This window comes from Lissotriton vulgaris, chromosome 4_1, assembly GCF_964263255.1.
Source record: "Lissotriton vulgaris chromosome 4_1, aLisVul1.2, whole genome shotgun sequence".
Taxonomy (NCBI): Eukaryota; Metazoa; Chordata; class Amphibia; order Caudata; family Salamandridae; genus Lissotriton; species Lissotriton vulgaris.
The window spans coordinates 132,879,283-132,905,067 of NC_141691.1; the positions used below are offsets into that span (position 1 = coordinate 132,879,283).

At 46.3% G+C, this 25,785-nt stretch overlaps 1 protein-coding gene across 2 annotated transcripts in view; it reads right to left on the bottom strand.

Annotated features, from left to right (window-relative positions):
• LOC147718470 (ligand of Numb protein X 2-like) overlaps positions 1–25,785 on the bottom strand; it is a 177,704-nt gene that overhangs the window by 83,216 nt on the left and 68,703 nt on the right. For both annotated transcript variants that reach the window (XM_086918393.1, XM_086918394.1), the window contains exon 3: positions 6,216–6,445. In XM_086918393.1, coding sequence (XP_086774519.1) covers positions 6,216–6,445 — 230 coding nt within the window. The remainder of the gene's footprint in view (positions 1–6,215; positions 6,446–25,785) is intronic.

The following is a 25,785-nucleotide window of genomic DNA, read 5'->3' on the forward strand; positions in this document are numbered from 1 at the left end:
TGTGGTGTTCTATATGGTCTGAAGTCTCTGTAGGAGGTGTGCAGCGATTCCTACATAGAGGGCATTGCCTTAGTCCAGTCGGCTGGTGATGAGGGCCTGTGTCACAGTGTGTTTTGTGTGTAGGGGTAGCCACTTCAAGATCTTGCGTAGCATGCAAAAAGTGAGGAAGCAGGCGGAGGAGACGCAATGGGTCTGATTTCATGGTGAGCTTATTTTCAATGATGATCCTGAGGTCTCTGGCATGGTTGGAGGGAGTGGGGGACGGGTCCTAGGTCTGATGACCACCAGGTGTCGTTCCATGTGTTACTGCTGATGCCAGAGATGAGTACTTCCGTCTTGTCTGTATTCAGCTACAGGCAGTTCTTCATCCAGTTGGCGACGTTTGTCATGCAGCTGTGGAAGTTGATTCTGGTGGTGGAGGGGTCGTCTGAGTGAGAGGATGAGTTGGGTGTTGTCTGCGTAGGAAATGATGTTGTCTTTGACGCATTAATATTTACCTTTGTGAATAGGCCCCTGTAGTTAAGTATCTGTGCTTATACACAGACAATTTACATAAGGTCCTTTTTTGTCAAATGCAAAATATGTTTGATGGATTAGTTCACCTTAGCTGATCATCACCTCCAAAGATAGAGTATTGTAAGATACATTTTATGATACTCTGACCCACAGTTATCATTTTGGTAGAGCTGCAGGAACCAGCTAATGGACTTACAGAAATACTATTCAGGAGGTAGTCGGTTCTAAATGGCAGTGCTCCTCTGTCCCCAACTTTGTCAGTTATTGAATGAATACAATATTGCTAAGCGGAATCTCCGGTCTTCATTGACAGGACCTTACATAAGCACCAGCAAGACTTTAAAGGCTCAGAGAAAGCTGTCGAGTCCCAAAATATATGATGTAACAACTTTTTTGGTTCACTTTAGAGCGTTGGAAATCACTAAGGAGGAAGTGATCGGTCTATTAGCATAGGATTAGGTTAGGAATGTCTAAGAATCGACACGTACCACTTTAGTAAGTAGACTGAAATGGGCATCTTGAAGAAGCATCTCTGTCCCTTTGCAGGAACGGTCAGAACTGGCAAACAGCAGAGAACTTGAGAGTGATCAGATGTGGCACCTAGAAGTTTGTCAATCAGCGGTTTCCTCCAGGTATTCATAGCAATATCAGTTAGCGGAAAAATCCTCAAAGGAGGCATTTAATACTTTGCTTTATCCTTGAGTTTTGAAACTTGGCAGCAATGGAGTTGCAGCTGGATAGCAAGACTTGGCCCTATACTACTTAGTGCTCTACATTTTAATAATAAAAAACTAATTGAAAAAGTAGAAATAGCTACCTAAATCTGGTGAGGGAAGAAGGTCTGAAGAGGCAAGTGCTCTTGAAAATGGAGTAACATGTTTAGCAACAGAAACAAAGGGGTATTCGAAAACTCCAAATCTTTCTTTCTAATTTGGCCGATAGGCTTGACATGTTTTTTTCCAGATGAAATGCTGGAATAGATAAAGAAATAAAGTATTAAGTTGAACTAATATGTGTACTTTGTATCCTGTTCTGTGTCAGAAAGACCACAAGGATGCCGGAGGATGTGAGCTAAAGAACCGCTATAAAATGACAAAGTAAATGTCTTTGTCAATGCTGGAGATGTGGATATGATCTGATGAGGACATGACTTCCCAGAATTGATATATACCATTATGCAGACTGGCCCACGTTAACAAGTGTGGCAAAAGTCAGACATTAATTGGTTGTGCCAGAGCAGATGTCTGGAAGGTGTGAATCCCACCGACTGGATGCACGATAAAGCTTCTTTAGAAGATCCTCTGATGTTTTGCATTAATTGCACAGGTGAAAACCTTGAAACTTTAACAGAGGAGGATAGCTACTTTGGATTGAATTTTCAAACAACTAAATTCCTCCTGCCAAGAGCAGAGGGATGCCATTTAATCTACAGTGGAGAATAAGACGTGAAGAAACCATGCTAACTTCTAGGAATTGTGAACTGAGACACAATGGGATTTCCATTGTGTCCCAAAATAATGTACATAGACACTAGAGTTCATGATTACCTTTAGCTGGAACAGATTGAAAACCAAATGGGTGTGGAGGGGTTAAGGCTTAATGGGAACTACTCCAGTCTTGACAGCTGAAGGAGCTTGTTGACGTATGGGAATCATGTTTGTCAAGTTGATAGCCAATACATTGACCATGGCGCTGCATTGACATGCCAGCAGACACAGAAAATGCTGCATAAGAGGAAATGTATGTCATCTGAAGATGTATTTAGCCCCAGCCCACCTTATTGTACTAAGCATAAAGAGGCTTCCCCATCCTCGGTAACGCACAGGGAGGAGATGCATATCTCTAGCCATCTCATCCTATACTTGTACAAATAACAATTAGCCCAGTGTCAACATATTTGCTTGGCCTGGGATTGTGTCTCAATCTTCAGTTTCAACTTTGACTCATCCAAAATGATGCAGCAAAGGTCATTTCCGGTCTTGAAGTTATAAATGATGTCAACTTGGCAAACCGCACACTTCAATGGCTCTATATCGAGGGATACATGGATGTCAATATCATGAACCGTGATCAATAGGACCTACTGAGGAAGATCTCCCTTTGATATTTAAATTCAGCAATAACATAATTGATCCTTGGGGACCGTGGTGAATGCACTGCTACTGTTTCAGCATCAGAAAGCAGAGTGGTCACACCACATACACCATGAAGTGTCCAGCACTGTGTGTTGGTCCAGAATTCAACTCTCTTCCTGAACATAGTTGAACAAAAGACTAGATTAATCACCAAGGCACCCCTTTTATGGCAACTCACGGAGTGCTGGGCATACCTGGTGAGGTACTATGCAACTATGCCAAAAGAGAAAAAATCCCCTGGATGCCCTGCATGGAGTAGCATGACCCACTGAATTCATGTTCACGGAGAATGTGAGAGCAACTTGGGGGCTCCATATATGCAGATTTACCAGCCTTGGTCATACGCCGTAGAGTACTGAAATGCTTATAGCCATCTTGGAGTAAGATAATGACCTCTAATTGGTTTTAATGTCCTTGGAAGTGCTCACCAAGCCAAAAACGGATTTAAAAGATAGTGTGCTTTGGCATCAGTCCTAACATTCAAAGTTTACCTCCGGGCAGATACCAATGTCAGTAACAAACCGGTCTATGAAGTTAAATAGCCTTTGAAGCAATGTATAGTTTGGCAACCTAACAGCAAGGCTGTACTCTGGAGGAAAGCGTGAATGGAGTATGTCGAATTCGCACAATGCTACAGAAAAAAGAAAACATATTTCTAAACAATTTAATTGTTCAGGAGCAAAAGTGATCTCACTGAATCAGAAGATTGAGTTATCAATCAGCAGACTCTGCCCTAGACGACAAAGTGTGTAGCTAGACGAACAGCGAAAGGGGTCACAGAATCAACAAAAAAATCACCTTAAAGGACTATCAATTTAGTTTTCAAACTGGTGGTAGGTACTGATATTTACTTTAAGACTATTTCATTCCATTTGGATACTAGAGATGTTCATTTTCTAACTGGTCACTGAAAAGTTGCAATATTGAGCAGTCAAGATTTATTCCAGGAGGTGGAAACGGCATTAGAACCCAAATATACTATGAATAGTAATCGCACTGGATTGACTCTTGATCTCCTGGAGAGTTATCTTTTAAGATGGCCTGCTTTACAGGACAGCAATTTAGAATGAAACCCCAAAAATGTGTTACTCGAGTTATAGCCTCCCTACTCCCCAGCTACTAACTTCTGATGTCTCTGCATGCGCAATGTATCCCGCATGCACAAGTTGTCATGTGAAGTGATACTGAAAGTTAGACACCCTACCGGAGGCTTGCAGTGGCAGACCAGGGAAGGTGCCTTCCGCAGGGCTTTACAATGTTGGGTCATATCTTAGGGAAAGAAGATTAATGCGAGGCGGGGAGCAGGGGGATGGGAATACAGTCCACTGGGCCTTGCAGCACTAGGAACTGAGCCCGTTGCCTGGGCTCCACAGTGCTAGATCACACGTGAACCCCAGGGGAAGGTGCCCCCTTGCCTCTGCCTCACAGCACGAGACCATGGATGTGAGGCCTAATGGAGTGGGGCCCCTGTCCTAGGCCCAATAGCTATGACCATCTAGGTGTAGGTAATGTGCTATGGGGTGCAGCGCTTACCTGTATGATGGATGAAGAAGTGTAAATAGGACTGTATTTTGCTGCACAGCTACTAGTTGGGACAGTGGCGGCCCCTCCGCTAAGGCGGAGGAGCATTGCCCCACTGCCAGGAGCAGCAAAGAAAGGTAACGGAATTGTATCATTTTATTTTTTCCTCCTGCTGCGGAAGTGCATGGAGACCATGGCCACCATTCCAGCCCCTGGCTGAGCTCCATGTCACGGTGCTCGGACCAATCACAATGCTGCATTGCAGTGTTGTGATCGGCTTAGGGGTGGGAGCTTGACTGCCTGCTTCCTGTTCTGACCTGGAGTCGGATACAGGCGAGCAGGAGAGAAGATGTGGCTGTGGCAAGGTAAGTTTTATTTTATTATTATTTTTTTTTTTAGCAGCCAGTGTCCCCCCTTCACCCGTCGCACCCAACCTCCCACCCGTGAGGCATGCCGGCCGCCCCTGTGTGGGAGGGGGCAGAAGGGGTGTCTCGGGACCCTTTACTTTGAACCAGGGCCAATGGCATCATTGCTATGCGGTTACTTTTCCATGGGCATCACAATCATTTCCCAGCGTTGCAAGTCCCGGAAGAGGCCCTCCCTCTCCTAGACTTCGCTGCCATGGTTGGGTACTAAAGGGATAGGCATCTTCCCATGAGCTTTTCAGCAATGGACTATGAGTGGGAGGCCTATGGCATGGGGTGTAGCTATCAACAGTGCAGCAGGTGTAGTGATACCGGGGCTTAGGGATGTTAGGGACTCAATGCATCCTAATAATGGTTATGTGTTAATGTCCAGCATCATTAGCTAGGCAGTCCCTGAGCCAGTGCACAGGTCTTCCATTCGGAGTTTGTCAACAGCTCCTCCAAGTCTGCATTAAAAAATTGACATGCGGTCAATAAAATCTTTTGCCTATGACCGCAGGGCTTTATAGATGTCAATAATTAGACAAATTTGCATATTGCAGGAGCGGTCGCGGATGAACCCCAAACAGATCTTCTGTCTCCATATGGCTGACAAACCCATCATCCGAGTATTGGTCACTTAGAGTGCGACAACCCCATCCCCTCCAGAATGCTATGGTCATGTCTTTGCTAGTAATTCTGAAGGGCTGCAATCATGTAATATCTAAAGACCTGGAGAATTGGGGCCGCCACATCACTCTGTTCAGCTCTACTTCCTATGCATGAGCGGTCTGTTGTACAATGTGAGGGCAGTACTAGGGGACGCGTCCCCTCTCCCCACTCCATCAGTAACTGCAAGGTCTCCGGTCCCAATGTCCCATGTGCCAATCGTTATCAGTGTCCAGGCAATATCTTGTATGTGCTGCAAGATATTCCAATTCGACGTCCGGGAGGCCAAGGCCTCCACCTTTGTTGCCCATTTTCAAAATATCCAATCCAACGTTCTTTCTCCTACTTGGTCATACCAACAAGGATGGAAAACCGACGAGCTCCTTGAATGCTGCACGTGGATATTGCACAATGTGTTTTATAGTGATACAGGCAGCGAGGCAGAAATACCATATTAGCCACCTCAATACTCCCCATCAAGGATAGAGGAATCTAGAATCTCACAGTGGCTTTAAGACTGTCTAGTACCCATCCCATTTTATAATTAGATTGTTTATCAGCTGTGTGCACTTTGAATGCCCAGATATCGAAACATGTCTATGTCCCAGTGCAGGCCTTCATCTGGGTACTCCGCACAAGCCAACTTTGCTAACCTGCCAAAGGGGAAAGAGCACAGTTTTTCTCTCTGCTGATTTTCAAACTAGGCGCATGACGAAACTGCTCCAGCGTTTGAATTAAGATTTGCATAGAGCTAAGTGGTCACTGGGTGGGTTCCCAGCGCCCACATAATTGGAAGTTAAGGTCAGAATTATGCTTTATCTCTCACCTCCCATCACCTACTCCCACAGACAAAAACTTTATCAGAATAGCTTTGGAACATGAAAAAACAAAGAATCAGGTTTAGCTACTTTTATTACTGAGTGTTCAAATGTCAGAAATTTGCAAAGAAGTGCAGATCAAATAGACTCACCCTCATCAGCCTCTTCAAATGCTGGGTTCACCAAACCTGGCTCAGGTGTGCCCATGGAGACCACAGCAGCACTAGAACTATCTGCAACCAGTGCAGACATGCGGCTTGGCAAGCTCGCCTCGGTTTGCCCATCAGCATCAATCCGGACAATGGCATCCTTTTTGTGTCTACTGGAGCGTGGGTGTTTTATTCTTTCGGTCTCTTCTCTGTGCTTCTTAAAACCAGGACATCTGATGGGAACAGTATAAAAGCAAACATCAGAAGACAAAAGCAGGTAAATGTCACCCAATGCACAGCACACAAGATAGTGTACCCAGCTTTTATGCACTTTGTTTCTTTAAGGCACTTAAAGGCCCCAAAGCACATTTCACACCTCAATTCACGCAACAACATATTAAAAAAACAGAAGTACATGTTTTTATTGGACTACTGCTCATACAGGCAACGCCTGCATGATGATTGATTATCAAGTCCGGTTAGTACCATAGCCATATAGCCCGTTGCAAAGGGTTATACCAGTTGTTAAATGCCCTGAACCAGAGTTGTAGGCCGGAGCCGCATGTGAGGGCCTAAAACTAGGAAGCGGGTCTTTAACAACCAGTTTAGCCCGAGGCAGAAGGACTATACGGCAACTATAACATTCTACCCACTGAGGGTAGAATGTTTTAAATTAAAAAGGGAGAAACATGGAGAATATTGGAGCTCCAGGGCTTATACTAGCCATTATAAGCTCCGAACCACTTCATTGTCTTCAATGGAGATCTCAACATTCCAATGTCCTACTATAGCCATATATCCCGCTGCAGAGGGCTATACTAATTGTTAAAGAGCCTGAATCTGAGTTAGAACAAAGGAGAGGGCCTTTAACAACCGGTATAGCCTGAGGCATAAGGGCTATAAGGCTATTATGCCTCTGGCTATACTGATTATTAAAGGCCCTCTCCCTTGTTAAAACTTGGATTCAGGCTCTTTAACAACTGGTATAGCCCTCGGCATAAAACATTCCACCCACTAAGGGTAGAATGTTCTGAATTGAAAAGAGAAAAACTTGAAGACAAGCACTGGAGCTCCGGGCTTCTACTAGCGGTTATAAGCCCAGAGCTAATCCATTGTCTTCAGTGGAGCTCTCAACATTTCAATGTTCTGATCAGATTTAGAACCTGGTGTTCACAAATGAGCAATAGATGGTTATTGGTGCCAGCGTGGTTGGTGAGTGAGTTTAGTGCCCACCGACTTTACTAGTTGAGATCTGCAGGCCAAGAGATTCAAACTCAGCCACAGCAGCTCCTTCATATTCAGCTGTTCTTATTGCAGTGCCTGGAATTTGGATACAGATCTATTTGGTGCAGTTTTAAAATATTGTTTTTTATGGTATCCGTGTTGCTGGCCGAATCCACTGGCCCAATCGCTTCTCATCCGACATCCCTCCTTCTCATCCATCATCCCTCCTTCTCTTCCTTCAGTCATACCAACACATTTTTTATGTGATTGAATAGGCGGTTTCTTCAGTTACTATGCCAACAGAATTCAGCCCTCGCTTGTAACTGACTGGCTGTTGCCAACCAATCAGTGTGAAGGTACGTTAACATTTCGAAAGTATGTTGTTATGACTGAGGGATGATGAATGCGAAGTAGGGACGAGAAGTAATGAATGCGAAGTGGGAATGATGTATGCGAAGTGGGAATGATGGTTGAATGATGTATGCGAAGTGGGAATGATGGTTGAATGATGTATGCGAAGTGGGAATGATGGTTGAATGATGTATGCGAAGTGGGAATGATGGTTGAACGATGGGTGCGAAGTGGGCAGGATGGGTGCGAAGTGGGCAGGATGGGTGCGAAGTGGGCAGGATGGGTGCGAAGTGGGCAGGATGGGTGAGAAGTGGGGGGAGGCTGGGTGCGAAGTGGAGAGGATGGATGAGAAGTGGGGAGGATGGATGAGAAGTAGGGAGGATGGATGAGAAGTAGGGAGGATGGATGAGAAGTAGGGAGGATGGATGAGAAGTAGGGAGGATGGATGAGAAGTAGGGAGGATGGATGAGAAGCGGGGAGGATGGATGAGAAGCGGGGAGGATGGATGAGAAGCGGGGAGGATGGATGAGAAGCGGGGAGGATGGATGAGAAGCGGGGAGGATGGATGAGAAGCGGGGAGGATGGATGAGATGTGGGGACGATGGATGAGAAGTAGGAATGATAAGTAGGGATGAGGAGTGAGAACTGAAAATGTCCCAAAGTGGATGCTGTACAAAAAATCTTTCTTGCTTCCAGCCATTGTAAGTTAATAAATTGTGATTGTAAGATCCACAGGTCTACTCCATCAGAGTATTGCTCTCTCCTTCCCACCAGTAAACACTAGATATAATCTCTTAGAAAAGAAAAGATGCTGCCATGTGGGGCAGTCACTCCTAGTTCACAGGCAGAGCATGATCTGGTAGAGAAATCTCAGCTTATGAGTTAAGTCTCTCTGAATGCCACCAACCTGATGCTCGTCACTAGGTAAACATTAGGTATAAACAGAGTGGGGCTCCTCCAGCTCAGTCTATTGTTAGCACAGACGAAGCCTGTTTACTTTTCTCAGGGCCCAACAATTATTAACTAAACACAAAGGTCACTTCCTGGTATAGACCGTCAGGGACCTGGACACCCCATGAGGTGTTACCACTTAATATATCTTTATGTTTAATGAAATTGTTCTGTCAACCTGTACAGCAGTGCAATGCAGGCAAGCCAAGTAAGGTTGTGAGTCCAGCCTGCAGGTAGGTCAGACTAGATGCAGCCAACCGCAATGCCCCCCCCCCCCCAGAATGTAGAGGCCAGGAGGAATGACTCAACTCAGCAGGGTCTGCAGGGATCCATCAGGGATAACCAACATGTCGACAACACCTTTGCTTTTTGGATGTGAGAATTTATAGCACAGGTTTAATAAAAGCTCAAGTTTCTTATTCAAAGAAAGGCTACAAACAGTTATTAAGTCATTTGAAGACTTGATTAGTAAAGTCTTGCCAAGTTTAGATGGATTTTCTGCATAATCTACTCTCAGCTGCACAATTTATATCTTAACAGAAGTGAAGTTGTGCCATAGGCCAGACCCGTAGCCAAGTTCCTAAAGTTTACTGACCACCTTTTGGTGACTAAATTCAGGTATTTAAAGAGGTTGCAGGTTTGCCTAGATGAAGTCAATATCCACAACTCATGGAAATTCGAAAGGGTTTTGTCTGCAATAGGAAACAAACACCTTACAAATTTAAATACACTAAAATGGAGCTGTCAAAATATATCTATATATTTTTTTTATTATTATTTTTATTGAGCGTGAATAGCAGACATAATAATCAAGGTACATACAAAAGACAAGCTTACATAATACCCAATCTCATATTAAAATAGTCAATAAATAGTGCAAATTCATACAGGATATAAATCCAATAATCTATGGAGCACACCCCACTATCACCCACAAAGTACAAGTCAAGATAAAAAGGTACAAGAAATATTGCTACAGGCTGGCCTCATCTTGATCGTTAAAAAAAAGGAAAAAAAATATTCTGATTATGAATTGAAACCCCTCTGTTTACATTATGACAGAGGTAGCCTCTTTTACATGTTATTTGTATATATGGTCAAAGCATAGCCCTCCCAAGTCTGCCTAAATATATAAAGCAAACCTACCCTTTTCACGTAGGGCACTTCAAATTGGTAGGCCCGATCTAGCTTAAGAAGCCACTGTCCCACTGTAGGCACCTTCTGGGATCGCCAGTTTGGCAATATCAACTATCTGGCTACCGCTATGGCTGTGAAAACTAAATATTGCCTATGTTTTAGTAGCGGACTAATTGCAGAAGAAAAGCCAAATAGGGCCAGCGATGATGATAGGATTAACAGTGAAATACAGAGACTGATAAACCTGAACACCTTGTAATCTAGGGCATGTGAAGAAAATATGTGTCCAGTCACCGGCCTCCGCCAGATTACATCTAAAACGTGTTCGGGATTGAAGGAAACCATTTATGTAGTCTGAGGGGAGTATAATACAACATCCATCTTGAGAGAAAGGACATCCTTTTAAAGTTGGCCGCCTCAGACCCCAAGCCCGAGCTCACACACCCGTTGCCATTCCTGAACATTAAACCAACAATTTGACTGCTGATCCATTTTAGGGAGAATTGTTTCAACAAAACGCTTATTTATATCCCGGTGCAGGAACCGGTACCGATTAGGTACAGATTGCCGATAGCAGTTAAATTTGTCTCGAAGGCTGCTTTTAAGATTGTTCTTACCCTCTCATTGACTATTTTATAATTATTCGAAAGAAAGCTTGTTCTCTGCTTGAAGCTTAACCAGAGAACACGGCCCTAGAGACCGAATTGCGCTACAAAAGCTTCCCATGTTATCAAATTAGTGCCTCTGTAGAAGTCACCTAGCTTACAAAAACCTAACATATTATATGATTGCAATCCCGTACGCGAAAGTTGAAGACCCCATAGTCCACAGTCTTGGAGAGGCATATGCATGGCATGTTGGAACATTGTCAAATTTATCGAACCGCTGCTTGCGATTTAGAAACATGTTCACAACCTTGTATCTTATAGGTAGTTTTGAGGTGCGCAGGAATGCGGGTAACTTAATTGCACTTAGTTAACATAAGACTAAATAAGAAATTGTCAAAATTTGAGGAAGGGGCCAATAGCTGCATTATTAGACTAAGTAGCGCAGATTGATAAAAAGTAGAAACGTGAGGTAGTTCAACCTCCCCCTGTTCTACGTTCAATTGCAAAATAGTTAACTTAACCTGGGGGGTGGGGGGATTGCCCAAACAAACTCACGGATCGCTCTATCTACTTAGTTAAAATAGGAGATTGGTACTTTTAACCCCTTGTATGCTGGTGACGGAACCGCTCCGTCATCAGCTGCGGTGGCGCTGTGCTGATGACGGAGCGGTTCCGTCATGGCCCGCCCGACGCTCCTGCGCGGCGCGAATTCCGCGCCTGCGCTGTGCGTTCTATTGAGTGGGCGGGGCCATGACGGAACCGCTCCGTCATAAGCACAGCGCAACCGACGCTGGTGACTGAGTGGTTCCGTCACCAGCATGCGCCCGCCGCTCTTCCGCCCCGCCCCCTTAGCACTGCGGCGGAATAGCCGCCGCAGTGAAGGGGTTAAAGGGAGATTTAAAAACAGAAAAATCCGTAAGGGAAGTATCGACATCTTTACTAGGGAGACTCAGCCTATTCTGGTCAGTGGTAAAAGCGACCATTTATCTAAAAGATTTTGATTTTATTTAGTGATTGTACATAATTTAAGTGAAACAATTGAGTGAAGTCGGCTGTAACATATAGGTCCAAGTATCTAATAGGTTTTAAAGGAAGAAATGTTATCCCTTCTGGGAGATAGGCTCCCGATGAATTGAATAAGAGAAGCTCCGTTTTTGACCGATTGACCTTGTAACCCCAACTCTGCAAACGCCTGTATCTCGCCACGGACAAGCTGAATGTTTGACATGAAAAGTAATTGTTTCACTAGTCCTTTTTTTAAAAACATCTTTCTTCGTTTATCTCAAGTATGCATCCGCCGCTAACATAATTACATAGGATATAACTGCATAGCACAGTGTTTCCGCTGGTCGTTACAAATGTATAACAACGTAAGAGCGTAGTACCGGAGTCGTGTGTTTTATATGCACTGGTGATTACAACTTAGGGCGTGGGTTGCGCACGTTTTACAATATTGCAAGACATAGCCGTTAATAGCCGTTATAACAAACAACAATACTCTACAAATTAATAAAAGTAAACGTCGGGGGAAGAGCGATACGAGGTAGGTAGTCAGTACTCAGTACATTATTACAACTCTCATTCCACCCCCGTCACTGCATGTGCGCCTCACTTCGTTAGCAGCTGCAGGGGATCTCACAGTGATGTGGGGTCACTACCACGTAATGTGTTTACCTTAATTGCAACAGAGGTGTTGATAGTATATTCAGGTAGCCTGGGGGTCAAGTACATTGCGTGTGGGGGCGGTGGCTAGCTTCTTATAGTTGTTATGCAGGAAGCGCTAATCAGTCATGTCTGTGTTGAGCCCTGTCGAGGCATCGAGTGTGGCGTTTGGGGATACACCCCATTGGGCCTCTATGGCAGTAAGACACGTGTCTAGCTCAGGCACCTACATCTAAGTTCATGTTGACATCACAGACCATATCCTCAAGATAGGAATTGTTCCAAAAGGGCAAATGGAATTTAGAAGAATCCCAAACATCTTGCATCTTTATAAGGCCTTATGTTCCTAGGGTACCTTCTAGTGAGACAGACATCATAGACATGAACCTGGAAATACATCCTGCAACCCTGCCTAATGAAAGAGGGGCTTCGAGAGGACCTAGGATATGAACACAGAGTACATATGAGACTGAAGACAAGCTACAGTACATTTTTGGGACGTGCAGAACAATAGAGGCCCATCCTTTATTACAAAAATTACACACCCTCGGCATCATTTCCGCTAAGTGGAACATAATTGGAAGCTGGTGACCTTATGCTGTAAGAAGACAGAATTGCACTGTATACGTTGTGTTATGCCGTTTTATAGAGCGCACAGCTGCCCCAGCAAAGGGGCGTCCCAGCGCTGATGGCAGAAAACTGCCAAACTATAGACAGAAAGAGCAGCCTACAGTGGAGGGAAAAAGTAAGTTTTGATTGCCTTACGGAATGCCAGGTAATTGTTCATGCTGCGAATACAGATAGGAAGCGCGTTCCAGAGTGTGGCTGCCAAAATACGGAAGGAACGTCCACCGGCGCAAACCCTCCTCACCCGAGGAACCACCGCCAGATGCTGCCATTGACCGAAGTTGACAGAAGGGAGTATTAGGTATTAGCAGTTTGGCCAAAATACATGGAGGGGGGAAATTTAGAATTTTAAAAGACATGCAAAGGGCCTTAAACCCTATACGTTTGGCCAAAGGCAGCCAATGTAGCCGACGGATAGCACTAGTAGTAGGGCACGTTCTGGGCAGGCCCAGAAGAGTTCTCTCTGCAGCGTTTTGAAACTTTTGTAGTCTCTAGATTTCCGCCTTATTAGATCCCAAGTAAAGCGAACTGGCATATTCCAGTCTAGACAGAATGGAGGCCTGAACAATAACATGCTTAATAGACGGGTTAAAAAACCCAAGCAGCGGTTTGAGCCCTCGTAGTATGCCAAAGCAGGTCCCTGCCACTTTCTTGGTTTGCGTCTGAAAGCTAAGGGCAGAGTCTACCCAAACACCTAGATTTTGGGACAGGTGCACAACCCAAGATGGTGAAGTAGTGTGGCTCACTGGTTAGAGGCGGCAGACCCGAGAGCAGAGGACGGCCCGGGACCAGGGTTCGATTCCCGGCGCGGCAGGTTTCTGGACCAGGGTCAGCGGACTCGATAATTCTCTCGCTTCGGTGCCCACTCTGATCAGTGATCACACTCGGCAACTCTGGGCATTAGCTTGCCTCATCTTCACTAACGGCCCCACCAGACCGCCGGGGATGCCTGGTCTCACCCTGGAGATACCCATTAAGGGACCATCTCTCAGGGAAGCCAGGAAGGGTTTCGCAGCGGTCGAAGCGCCTTGGGACCCTACGGGTAAGTAGTGCGCTATATAAATGCCTATACATTTACACATGACCACCAGCGTTCGCTCCACAGCTCAGAGTCTTTCCCTACCAGCAGTACCTCTGACTTGTTTGCATTAAGCTGGAGACCATGTAAGTAATTGTATAGGGCCAACAGGAAAGGTGATCCCTTCAATCACATATAGTTCATGGCTAACGCAGCCATTATCTGTTCAACTTCTTCAAGAGTAGCTCTGATCTCGGACAGACGCGGATGCTCATGTCAGTTTCTGTAGGACTTCTTTAGCCGACGGAACTCTCTATGGAGCGGATCTTCACTGTACAAGCCTTAGTATGAAGTATGGAAGTGACAGAGGAGCGCATATTCACAATAACAAGCCTTACTATGAAGTATGGAAGTGACAGGGCAGCGATCTCCTTACAAGCCTTACTATGAAGTGACAGAGGTGCTCATCTTCACCATATAAAACATACTATGAAGTATGGAAGTGACAGGGGAGAGCATCTTCACCATACAAGCGTTACTTGGAAGTATGGAAGTGACAGGGGAGAGCATCTTCACCATACAAGCCTTACTATGAAGTATGGAAGTGACAGGGGAGCGCAGTTTCACCATACAAGCCTTACTATGAAGTATGGAAGTGACAGAGGTGCTCATCTTCACCATACAAATCTTACTATGAAGTATGGAAGTGACAGGGGGAGCGCAGCTTCACCACACAAGCCTTACTATGAAGTATGGAAGTGACAGAGGTGCTCATCTTCACCATACAAATCTTACTATGCAGTATGGAAGTGACAGGGGAGCGCAGCTTCACCACACAAGCCTTACTATGAAGTATGGAAGTGACAGGGGAGCGCAGCTTCACCTTACATGACTTACTATGAAGTATGTAAGTGACAGAGGTGCTCATCTTCACCATACAAAACTTACTATGAAGTAGGGGAGCGCAGCTTCGCCTTACTATGAAGTATGGAAGTGACAGGGCATCTTCGCCTTACTATGAAGTATGAAGTGACAGGTGAGCACATCATCTCCTTACAAGCCTTACTATGAAGTATGGAAGGGATAAGGGAGCGCATCTTCACCATACAAGCCTTTCTATGAAGTATGGAAGTGACAGGGGAGCGCAGCTTCGCCTTACTATGAAGTATGGAAGTGACAGGGCATCTTCGTCTTACTATGAAGTATGGAAGTGACCGGGCATCTTCGTCTTACTATGAAGTATGGAAGTGACCGGGGAGCACATATTCTCCTTACTATTAAGTATGGTAGTGACAAGGGAGCGAATCTCCTTAGAAGTATGGAAGTGACAGGGGAGCGCATCTTCACCATACACGCCTTACTATGAAGTATGGAAGTGACAGAGATGCTCATCTTCACCATACAAGCCTTACTTGGAAGTATGGAAGTGACAGGGGAGAGCATTTTCACCATACAAGCCTTACTATGAAGTATGGAAGGGACAGAGGTGCTCATCTTCACCATAAAAGCCTTACTATGAAGTATGGAAGTGACAGGGGAGCACATCATCTCCTTACAAGCCTTACTATGAAGTATGGAAGGGACAAGGGAGCGCATCTTCACCATACAAGCCTTACTATGAAGTATGGAAGGGACAGGGGAGCGCAGCTTCGCCTTACTATGTAGTATGGAAGTGACAGAGCATCTTCGTCTTACTAGGAGGTAGGGCAGGGACAGGGGAGTGCATCTTCTCCTTACTATGAAGTATGGAAGTGACAGGGGAGTGCATCTCCTTACTATGAAGTATGGAAGGGACAGGGGAGAGCATCTTCACCATACAAGCCTTACTATGTAGTACGGAAGTGACAGAGATGCTCATCTTCACCATACAAGCCTTACTTGGAAGTATGGAAGTGACAGGGGAGAGCATTTTCACCATACAAGCCTTACTATGAAGTATGGAAGGGACAGAGGTGCTCATCTTCACCATAAAAGCCTTACTATGAAGTATGGAAGTGACAGGGGAGCACATCATCTCCTTACAAGCCTTACTATGAAGTATGGAAGGGACAAGGGAGCGCATCTTCACCATACAAGCCTTACTATGAAGTATGGAAGGGACAGGGGAGCGCAGCTTCGCCTTACTATGTAGTATGGAAGTGACAGAGCATCTTCGTCTTACTAGGAGGTAGGGCAGGGACAGGGGAGTGCATCTTCTCCTTACTATGAAGTATGGAAGTGACAGGGGAGTGCATCTCCTTACTATGAAGTATGGAAGTGACAGGGGAGAGCATCGTCACCATACAAGCCTTACTATGTAGTATGGAAGTGACAGAGATGCTCATCTTCACCATACAAGCCTTACTTGGAAGTATGGAAGTGACAGGGGAGAGCATTTTCACCATACAAGCCTTACTATGAAGTATGGAAGGGACAGAGGTGCTCATCTTCACCATAAAAGCCTTACTATGAAGTATGGAAGTGACAGGGGAGCACATCATCTCCTTACAAGCCTTACTATGAAGTATGGAAGGGACAAGGGAGCGCATCTTCACCATACAAGCCTTACTATGGAGTATGGAAGGGACAGGGGAGCGCAGCTTCGCCTTACTATGTAGTATGGAAGTGACAGAGCATCTTCGTCTTACTAGGAGGTAGGGCAGGGACAGGGGAGTGCATCTTCTCCTTACTATGAAGTATGGAAGTGACAGGGGAGTGCATCTCCTTACTATGAAATATGGAAGTGACAGGGGAGAGCATCTTCACCATACAAGCCTTACTATGTAGTATGGAAGTGACAGGGCATCTTCGTCTTACTAGGAGGTAGGGCAGGGACAGGGGAGTGCATCTTCTCCTTACTATGAAGTATGGAAGTGACAGAGGAGCGCATATTCACAATAACAAGCCTTACTATGAAGTATGGAAGTGACAGGGCAGCGATCTCCTTACAAGCCTTACTATGAAGTGACAGAGGTGCTCATCTTCACCATATAAAACATACTATGAAGTATGGAAGTGACAGGGGAGCGCAGCTTCACCATACAAGCCTTACTTGGAAGTATGGAAGTGACAGGGGAGAGCATCTTCATCATACAAGCCTTACTATGAAGTATGGAAGTGACAGGGGAGCGCAGCTTCACCATACAAGCCTTACTATGAAGTATGGAAGTGACAGAGGTGCTCATCTTCACCATACAAATCTTACTATGAAGTATGGAAGTGACAGGGGAGCGCAGCTTCACCACACAAGCCTTACTATGAAGTATGAAAGTGACAGAGGTGCTCATCTTCACCATACAAATCTTACTATGCAGTATGGAAGTGACAGGGGAGCGCAGCTTCACCACACAAGCCTTACTATGAAGTATGGAAGTGACAGGGGAGCGCAGCTTCACCATACAAGCCTTACTATGAAGTATGGAAGTGACAGGGGAGCGCAGCTTCACCTTACATGCCTTACTATGAAGTATGTAAGTGACAGAGGTGCTCATCTTCACCATACAAAACTTACTATGAAGTAGGGGAGCGCAGCTTCGCCTTACTATGAAGTATGGAAGTGACAGGGCATCTTCGCCTTACTATGAAGTATGAAGTGACAGGTGAGCACATCATCTCCTTACAAGCCTTACTATGAAGTATGGAAGGGATAAGGGAGCGCATCTTCACCATACAAGCCTTTCTATGAAGTATGGAAGTGACATGGGGAGCGCATCTTCACCATACAAATCTTACTATGAAGTATGGAAGTGACAGGGGAGCGCAGCTTCGCCTTACTATGAAGTATGGAAGTGACAGGGCATCTTCGTCTTACTATGAAGTATGGAAGTGACCGGGCATCTTCGTCTTACTATGAAGTATGGAAGTGACCGGGGAGCACATATTCTCCTTACTATTAAGTATGGTAGTGACAAGGGAGCGAATCTCCTTAGAAGTATGGAAGTGACAGGGGAGCGCATCTTCACCATACACGCCTTACTATGAAGTATGGAAGTGACAGATGCTCATCTTCACCATACAAGCCTTACTTGGAAGTATGGAAGTGACAGGGGAGAGCATCTTCACCATACAAGCCTTACTATGAAGTATGGAAGGGACAGAGGTGCTCATCTTCACCATAAAAGCCTTACTATGAAGTATGGAAGTGACAGGGGAGCACATCATCTCCTTACAAGCCTTACTATGAAGTATGGAAGGGACAAGGGAGCGCATCTTCACCATACAAGCCTTACTATGAAGTATGGAAGGGACAGGGGAGCGCAGCTTCGCCTTACTATGTAGTATGGAAGTGACAGAGCATCTTCGTCTTACTAGGAGGTAGGGCAGGGACAGGGGAGTGCATCTTCTCCTTACTATGAAGTATGGAAGTGACAGGGGAGTGCATCTCCTTACTATGAAGTATGGAAGTGACAGAGGAGAGCATCTTCACCATACAAGCCTTACTATGTAGTATGGAAGTGACAGGGCATCTTCGTCTTACTAGGAGGTAGGGCAGGGACAGGGGAGTGCATCCTCTCCTTACTATGAAGTATGGAAGTGACAGGGGAGAGCATCTTCACCATACAAGCCTTACTATGTAGTATGGAAGTGACAGGGCATCTTCGTCTTACTTGGAGGTAGGGCAGGGACAGGGGAGTGCATCTTCTCCTTACTATGAAGTATGGAAGTGACAGAGGAGTGCATCTCCTTATGATGAAGTATGGAAGTGACAGAGGAGCGCATCTTCACCATACAAGCCTTACTATGTAGTATGGAAGTGACAGGGCATCTTCGTCTTACTAGGAGGTAGGGCAGGGACAGGGGAGTGCATCTTCTCCTTACTATGAAGTATGGAAGTGACAGGGGAGTGCATCTCCTTACTATGAAGTATGGAAGTGACAGGGGAGAGCATCTTCACCATAAACGCCTTACTATAAAGTATGGAAGTGACAGAGGAACGAGCTAGTAGGAGACAGATTTAGTTCCATGATCTTTATTGCTGAAAGATTTTTCACAACCATTAAGGTAAACAAGAATACTATCTAAAAGCTACACCCAGCTGTCCTGACTCCAATCCGTCAGCTCCATCTATTGTAAACATACCCACAATAGTGGTAAGTTTTTTTACTGAAAATTAAACATCTGCCCTTTTACCGTGCACATTCAAGACTCGAGGGCCTCTTTGTGCTGAGAGAGCGAACAGAGAAAGAACAAGACAAAGTAATGGAAAGAAAGGTGTACTGGCAGGAGAGAAGAGAACTAAAGAGCAAAAGAAGTGAAAGAAAGATATAGGGCGAGAGAGAATGAGAGCAAAGCAACCCTGTTAAAGAATCATTTGTTGATGGCAGCCAGCATGAAAGACGGGCAATAAGAGAAGAACATCCTGAGCATAGCAAAAAGTAATGCCAAAGAGCAACCACCACCAGAGGGGACACACCCTGCCCCACAAACATCCAGGCCCAATCCTAATGTGCTTGAGAGAGAAGACGTTCATCAATTCATTTCAACCCAGAGTGTACTTAGCCGGGGCTAAGCAGCAGGAGAGAATCGCACCTGCAAGGCACACCAGGCGTACTCCAGAGGTAAAGGGGACAGCAACATATTAAAAAAAATATCAAATATCTTTGTTAGTCGGCAGACTTTATTTTCCCTTCTTTCTTCTCCCAAAACCATCTGCTCTTTTGAAGCACCCCACGGTGAATAGAAGAAGCGATTGAGGGTTCTGATTTCTGCCATCTTCTGAACAGGGGTGTATATGTGGTTCAACACAGTGGCAGAAATCCACCCTTTCCTGTTACTGAGCACTGGACAAGGATGACGTGAAGAGGGTCGCCTGCTGTATGGAGGGAGTGGTGCTCAGAGACGGCCTCCATCATACGGCTCCCAGAGAAGAACAATTTCCTGAGCAGCAGCCTTGTCAATGATGTGTGGGGGAAGAGATGATGCTCTGCCCAGGAACAGCCTGAGACCTGGACAGCCGGACAATGAAAGGTGCCCTGGGAGATGCAGGAGCCATGACATCATTCAAGGAGTAGATTCAGAGGGCATGGACCTGGTCTTAGACAGTAGAACAGAAACTCACACTGCCAATGATCAATCAAAGAAAAGCCTCGTCGAGGAGGCTACTTTGAGAGGAACAGAGGATAGAAGGTGCATAATCAAAGGAAAGGGGTGCAACGGGACCCTGGGATCAAATCTTTGGCAGCTGTTATATAGAGAGGAGAGAAATACTTTACAAGCTCACAAATATTAGAACCGAGAAACTTCCCTGGAGGTTCATGTGAAAGCAGGGGAAGAAAGGGAAGGATGCTGGGGCTAGTACAAGATTGGTACCCGAGCCCGGACAACCAGGTCACAGTGTCGGGAGGCAGGGAATGAGGAATGTAAATGGTACCCGCAGTGACGAAGCAAAGGGCTTATGCGACCAATAGCCCCGAATGTTTGATGCGACTTGGAGGCCGATCTTGGAAAACTCTCAAGGCTGATATCATAATTGAGAAGACCGCTTCTACGAGAGATAGACAACTCTAGGGGTCCCAGGAAGGGGGTTTATTAGCATTTGCCCTCTCCATTTTTATTTCCCACTTATACGAGAAATAACTTTCTGAGCTCCCTGTTGGACATGTCACTACTGGAGGTAGACTATGAAATTTGCTGAGATTCATCAGAGGTAATGCTGAGGATTTCCACACCACTGCATCGGGAGTCGCGCCGCTGGTCTCCATTACTCCCCATGCAAGAGGGTGAGCTCCTGAGACCTATTCCACTCTTTGCCACACCAGCTTGCATGCCCTTCTCTTCACCCCCCCCCTGCCACAGACCAAGGTTTTTCTTTCCTCCCCCTATATTATGCTGTACGCCCCCACCGCCGCCTTACGAGAATCCTGAGACCCCCATAGCACCGAAGCTCAGGGCCCAAAGTATCTTCCTTTTTCCAGTGGGCAGGGGGCCTCTAAGGCCCCTCCTGAAACACCCAGAAACGAGGTCTGTGCTAGAGGATCACCAGCCGAGTTCAGCAAGTTTTCTTAAATGACCACACGGAACATGCAGAATCATAGATGGGTCAAAGATCATAGGAGGGACGTTTTCACCGCCTGGTTCGGAGGGACATCATAGACAACTCGAGCCACATGAGGAAGGGTACTGGCACTACAGGTTTGCCTATTACGGTGTTGGAGTTGTTTTCTGTAACTAAAATGCCAATAACACAACACATAACACATAGAACATGGTTAAAAAAAAATCAAAGCTGTGCGTTTCAATTAAGGGCCTCATCTTCATATAAAATGTAACCTCCGGTATGTCAGATCAGAACCATTCTATGGTTTGCTTTACATATATAAAGAAACGGGCCCTCGATTTTGAGAAGCTTTAAGTTCAAGACGCTATGTATCGTCTATAAAGCACGGCACCATCAAGCACCTCAGTTCCTATGTGATCATCTCGTCCCGTACATTCCTACTCGAATGCTACGATCTGCAGGACAGAACGACCTGATTGTGCCTCGAACCAGACTGGTCAACTGGGGAGATAGACGTTTTCTAGTCACCGCCCCAAGATTGTGGAACATGCTTCCACAAAACATAAGGTCAAGTCCAAATTTATTGTCCTTCAGAAAGAAACTGAAAACTTGGCTATTTAACCTCTGAAAAACTAAAAGATCATATAGGAGAGTAATTCAGTACAGCGCCGAGACGCCTGCGGGCAATTGTTCGCGCTCAATAAATGCCAAAAATAAATAAATAGCCATCAACAGAACCTTATGGTGCACAAGTACCTCACTGATGTGAGTTGTATGTGTAGTAGTCCGTGTACAGTGACGTCAGTTCTGCACATTATTTCCGATACTGTCCATTGTTCCATAAATAACTAATGCTTGTGATGCACTGGACTCCACCCTGTAACGTGAGCCAGAGACAGAAACAAAGGCGCCCATTGAAGAACCATGAAGGGGAAAGGGTGAACTGACACACTTCACTGACCAAGAAGGGAAAAGGCCCTGTGGCGAGGAAAAACCATGAACAGCTAATGGGCATGGCCAGCAGTGGGCGTGGCCTTTTATTCTTGGGTCTCTTTTCAGCATGATGGGAAACAAGAGTGAGTGAACTAGTTGGTATCACAAAGTACAGCAGAAGTGGGGATACCACGTGATCACAGAGTGCGTCTCATCTTACCAGGGCCATACTGCCCTGCAGAGGTGCACAGGATAACTTTCAGGTCTACAGGAAGACAAACATGGACGCCACAGGGTGTGTGGGGTCACGAATTTACAATTCCATTTGATAAACTACACTGAACTAATGCCTCAGAGATGTCCTGGGGTGGACAGAGGTGGCAGGGCAAACTATTGGGGTCATGGGCTTGGCACTGCTCAGATCAGGTGGTGACCGAACATCAGCACCATGAATCAATGAATTAAGCATCGGTTCGAGAGTACTGCAAGAGCCTCCTTTAGGTCTTCTTTGCCACAGTACCCTGAACAAGCACAGACAAAAAGAACTGGTGTGGATACTGTGAAAAGATTGTGCCATGGGTGGACCAGAATTTGTGAATAATCTTGTAATAGCTCCTGGGCAAGGAGTGGTTGTGCACTGGTCCGATATTGTCTGGTGACCAGTATCGTGCACTTTCAGCCCCACTACAATGGAGCAGGGTAGTTCCACTAGGAGGGGAATGATGAGCAGGGAATATTCGCCTAATAATAGAGGTCAAACTGGATACATTGCCCTTCATACAGGACTGTGAGAGCGTGTGCACAGCTTGGCTCATGCAGGAGGCTTCTCCAAGTGGTAGCCTCACGACCAGCGGCCTCACCGAGCTGATGGGACTGCATTTTGAGAGGGTGAGAGCAGCAGAGACCAGCTCTGGTCAGAGGGGGGCTGAGGCTACCGATAAGGGGGGCCGGGACACCGGTTCAGGAAGGCCGGGGCTGCCGGTCAAGGAGGCCGGGGTCGCCGGTCAGGGAGGCCACGGCTGCTGGTCAAGGAGGCGGGGGTCGCCGGTCAGGGAGGCCACGGCTGCTGGTCAAGGAGGCGGGGGTCGCCGGTCAGGGAGGCCACGGCTGCTGGTCAAGGAGGCGGGGGTCGCCGGTCAGGGAGGGCACAGCTGCTGGTCAGGGAGGCCACGGCTGCTGGTCAGGGAGCCCGGGGCCGCCAGTCAGGGAGGCCACGGCTGCCGGTCAGGGAGGCCACGATTAGACACAGAGCCATATTTTATTTTAGAAAGATGAAATGCTATTTTTTAAGTATTGCAATAGTTAAGATAAACGTAAGACATTCCACAGCGCTTCTCTGCTTTACAGCTAGGTTTGGACTTAACAGGTACCTTACAAACATACTTTTGAGAACAGGCTACTGGACCTGGTCAGCAGTCCCAGCAGAGAGGATAAGGACACACCTTGACAGTCTCTGCAGAGAGGCCAATACATTATCCCACAATCTGGGGAGCAGGTATGATGCACAAGTGTGCGTGTTTATCACCAGAATCTTTCAACTTCGATAAACAATGAGGACGTACTGAGTGCCGAGTGCCCGTGAAGCCCCTCTGTCTCTGTGCGTGGCTCAGTTGTGTGTCTATGCACACTTCGACTTGCCTCGTTGCACGATGTTTAGAACAAGACCCGATGGATCTTGATTGACTGTTTTTCTCCTGTGCTCCTAGAAGGGACTATGAATTTTCACTTTGGAGGGAGAGTAATTACTTGTTCCAACGGTGCCTGTTATTTAGGCTGAAGACAGGGCGAACTTTATTTGACAACAATGCCTTTTAATTTCAGCTCCAATGGGGGCAGTGTCGGAGTGGGCCGCAAAAGGAATCATTATGCCCTGCAGATTGACGCCTGTGTTTGATTACAAAGTCTCTCTGGATCTCAAAAGATGAGGTGCAGATTAGGGGAGGATATTATGTTGGTATTGGTTTAGTGTCTGACAATTACTCGGCCCTTTAGGCCCTTTGGACAGGCTTCTGGCCGCTGCTCTGGTTCATCCCGTGGGGATGTCTCCACTGCCGCATGTCTACCTCCAGAACCACCTTTGGTATTCCAGGTAGGAATAGAACATCTAGAATTATAGATGGGTAACATGAATTACCAAGATTGTTGTCACAGAGCGGTTCTAAGTGATGTCCAATAGAAACTATAGTTTTCCATGAAGTAACTCAGAACCCAGAGGTGAAAAACACCCTCATTATTCACTGATCCTCATCTTTAAGTTTATGTTGTATATGGACCACAAAATCATCTCATCCTGCTTTCAACAGCTGCTCCGTTGAGGAAAGAGGAGCCATGGAGTATCAACAAGGCCTCACCTGCTTCAGCCCCCTTCCCAGTGTTACCGCAGCATCCTGGCACTCATCGCCACTCCGAATGATGTCATTTGAGATGTCACCCATGATGTCATAAATGATGTCATAGAACATGTCATGAGTGATGTCATATGTGAGGTCATAAACAGTGCATGGTGATGGTTTTCGTGACTTACCTATAACCAGTGAATTTCTGTGTTTTTCTTATTTAGTTCAAAACGTTAATGTGGTCACTGACAAATTCACCCAACTATCAGGTTAATTTAACCTTTGTTTTTTTCAGTGAATTTCTAAGTTTTTTTAACGTGAAGTAATATTTAATTACCATACGTAAATCAAACCCCAAAGGCCATGCGGGGGGGGGGGGGTTTGCTGGCCAGGCCCTAAAGCCACCCTCAAACAATATTCGGCAATGCACAATGGTGGGTTGGCAAAAAGGCCAGCACTGTAGCCAGCCCCTGTAAAAGGCAGCCAACCCCACACTGCGCTAGGCACTCGTTGCGCACAGCGGAGGTTGGCCGTAGGGTTGGGCCTGTGGCCAAACCTCCACATGTAGCCAACCCCAGAAGGGCTTGCACTGTGGGGGTTGGAAACAGCCCCTGTGGCAGACCCCACATTTCATACGGCCTTTGGGCATGCGCAGCAGGGTGTTGGCCACAGGACTGGCCCTAGGGACCCCTTCCGCTAGGGCCTTATTTTTTCTTGTAAAGGGAAGGGGGTGCCGCATGTCCCACAGCCTGAACCTATTATGGACCTGGGGCCCCATTCCCACATATATTTTAAAGGTGAGGAAGCCGTCTGGCCTCTCTATGCGATCTCATGAGGAGGCTGAAGCAGGAGCCGCAGTGGGAGCCAGCAATGCTCCCATCCGCAGGGAGCAGCTACTACACTGCTCCCGCTCCCTCTCGGCTGGAGCAATATGTTGATCAGTTTCTTTCTCCACTTCCGTGCAGGCAGGATAACCGATCAAAAGTCTGCTCCCAGCAGTCAGGAGCATTTTTAAAGCTGCTGCCTGCTGGGAGCGGAGTTGGTGCTTGAGCCCCCTTGGCAGGAACTGCAAAAATGCTTCCGCCTAGCGAGAGCAAACAGAGGTTTCCCTGCCCGCTCTGGTTTGGGCAGGGAAAAAGCTATGTCGCGGGGTGGGCTCCCAAGAATATAGCAAGTGAACCACCCAACACCTTCCTTCCTTCAAGTAATCGGCCTAGGCGAATGCACGGCCCTTCTCCCTATCAGGTGACATTTCGGCTACGGGGGTGGGCTCCTTGAGGCCCCTGGAGGCACATGAGCCCACACAGCCCCTGCTACAGATATAAAGTGATTTTGGCCCCGAGGGAGGACTCCCTGGGGCCTGTAAATGCACAGGGAGAGGTTCTTCCCAGCCACCCCCACATCCTCTTTATGAACAGAGGGTGAGCTCCCTGGGGCATAAACATATTAAATGAGGCCCAGCTTCCATTTTTTGGCAGTTTTCGCTGGAGTCCCACAGGATTGTGACATTTTTGCGGATTTGTTTTTCTTTTTGTTTATGAAGGAGGCCTTTTGGCCCCCCCCATGGTGCCTAGGGAGTCAGGGTAGCACTACCTTGCCCTCCTATCTTATTTTTTTTTCTAACTTTAGGACAGAGGACCAAGTCTCCGAGTCCTGTAATGGGAGTCAATGAGAGCACTCACTCCTGCGGGAGTCTGACTCCCGCAAGAGTGAAATAACCAAAGTGAAATAAAGTTCCCTGGGCCAATCA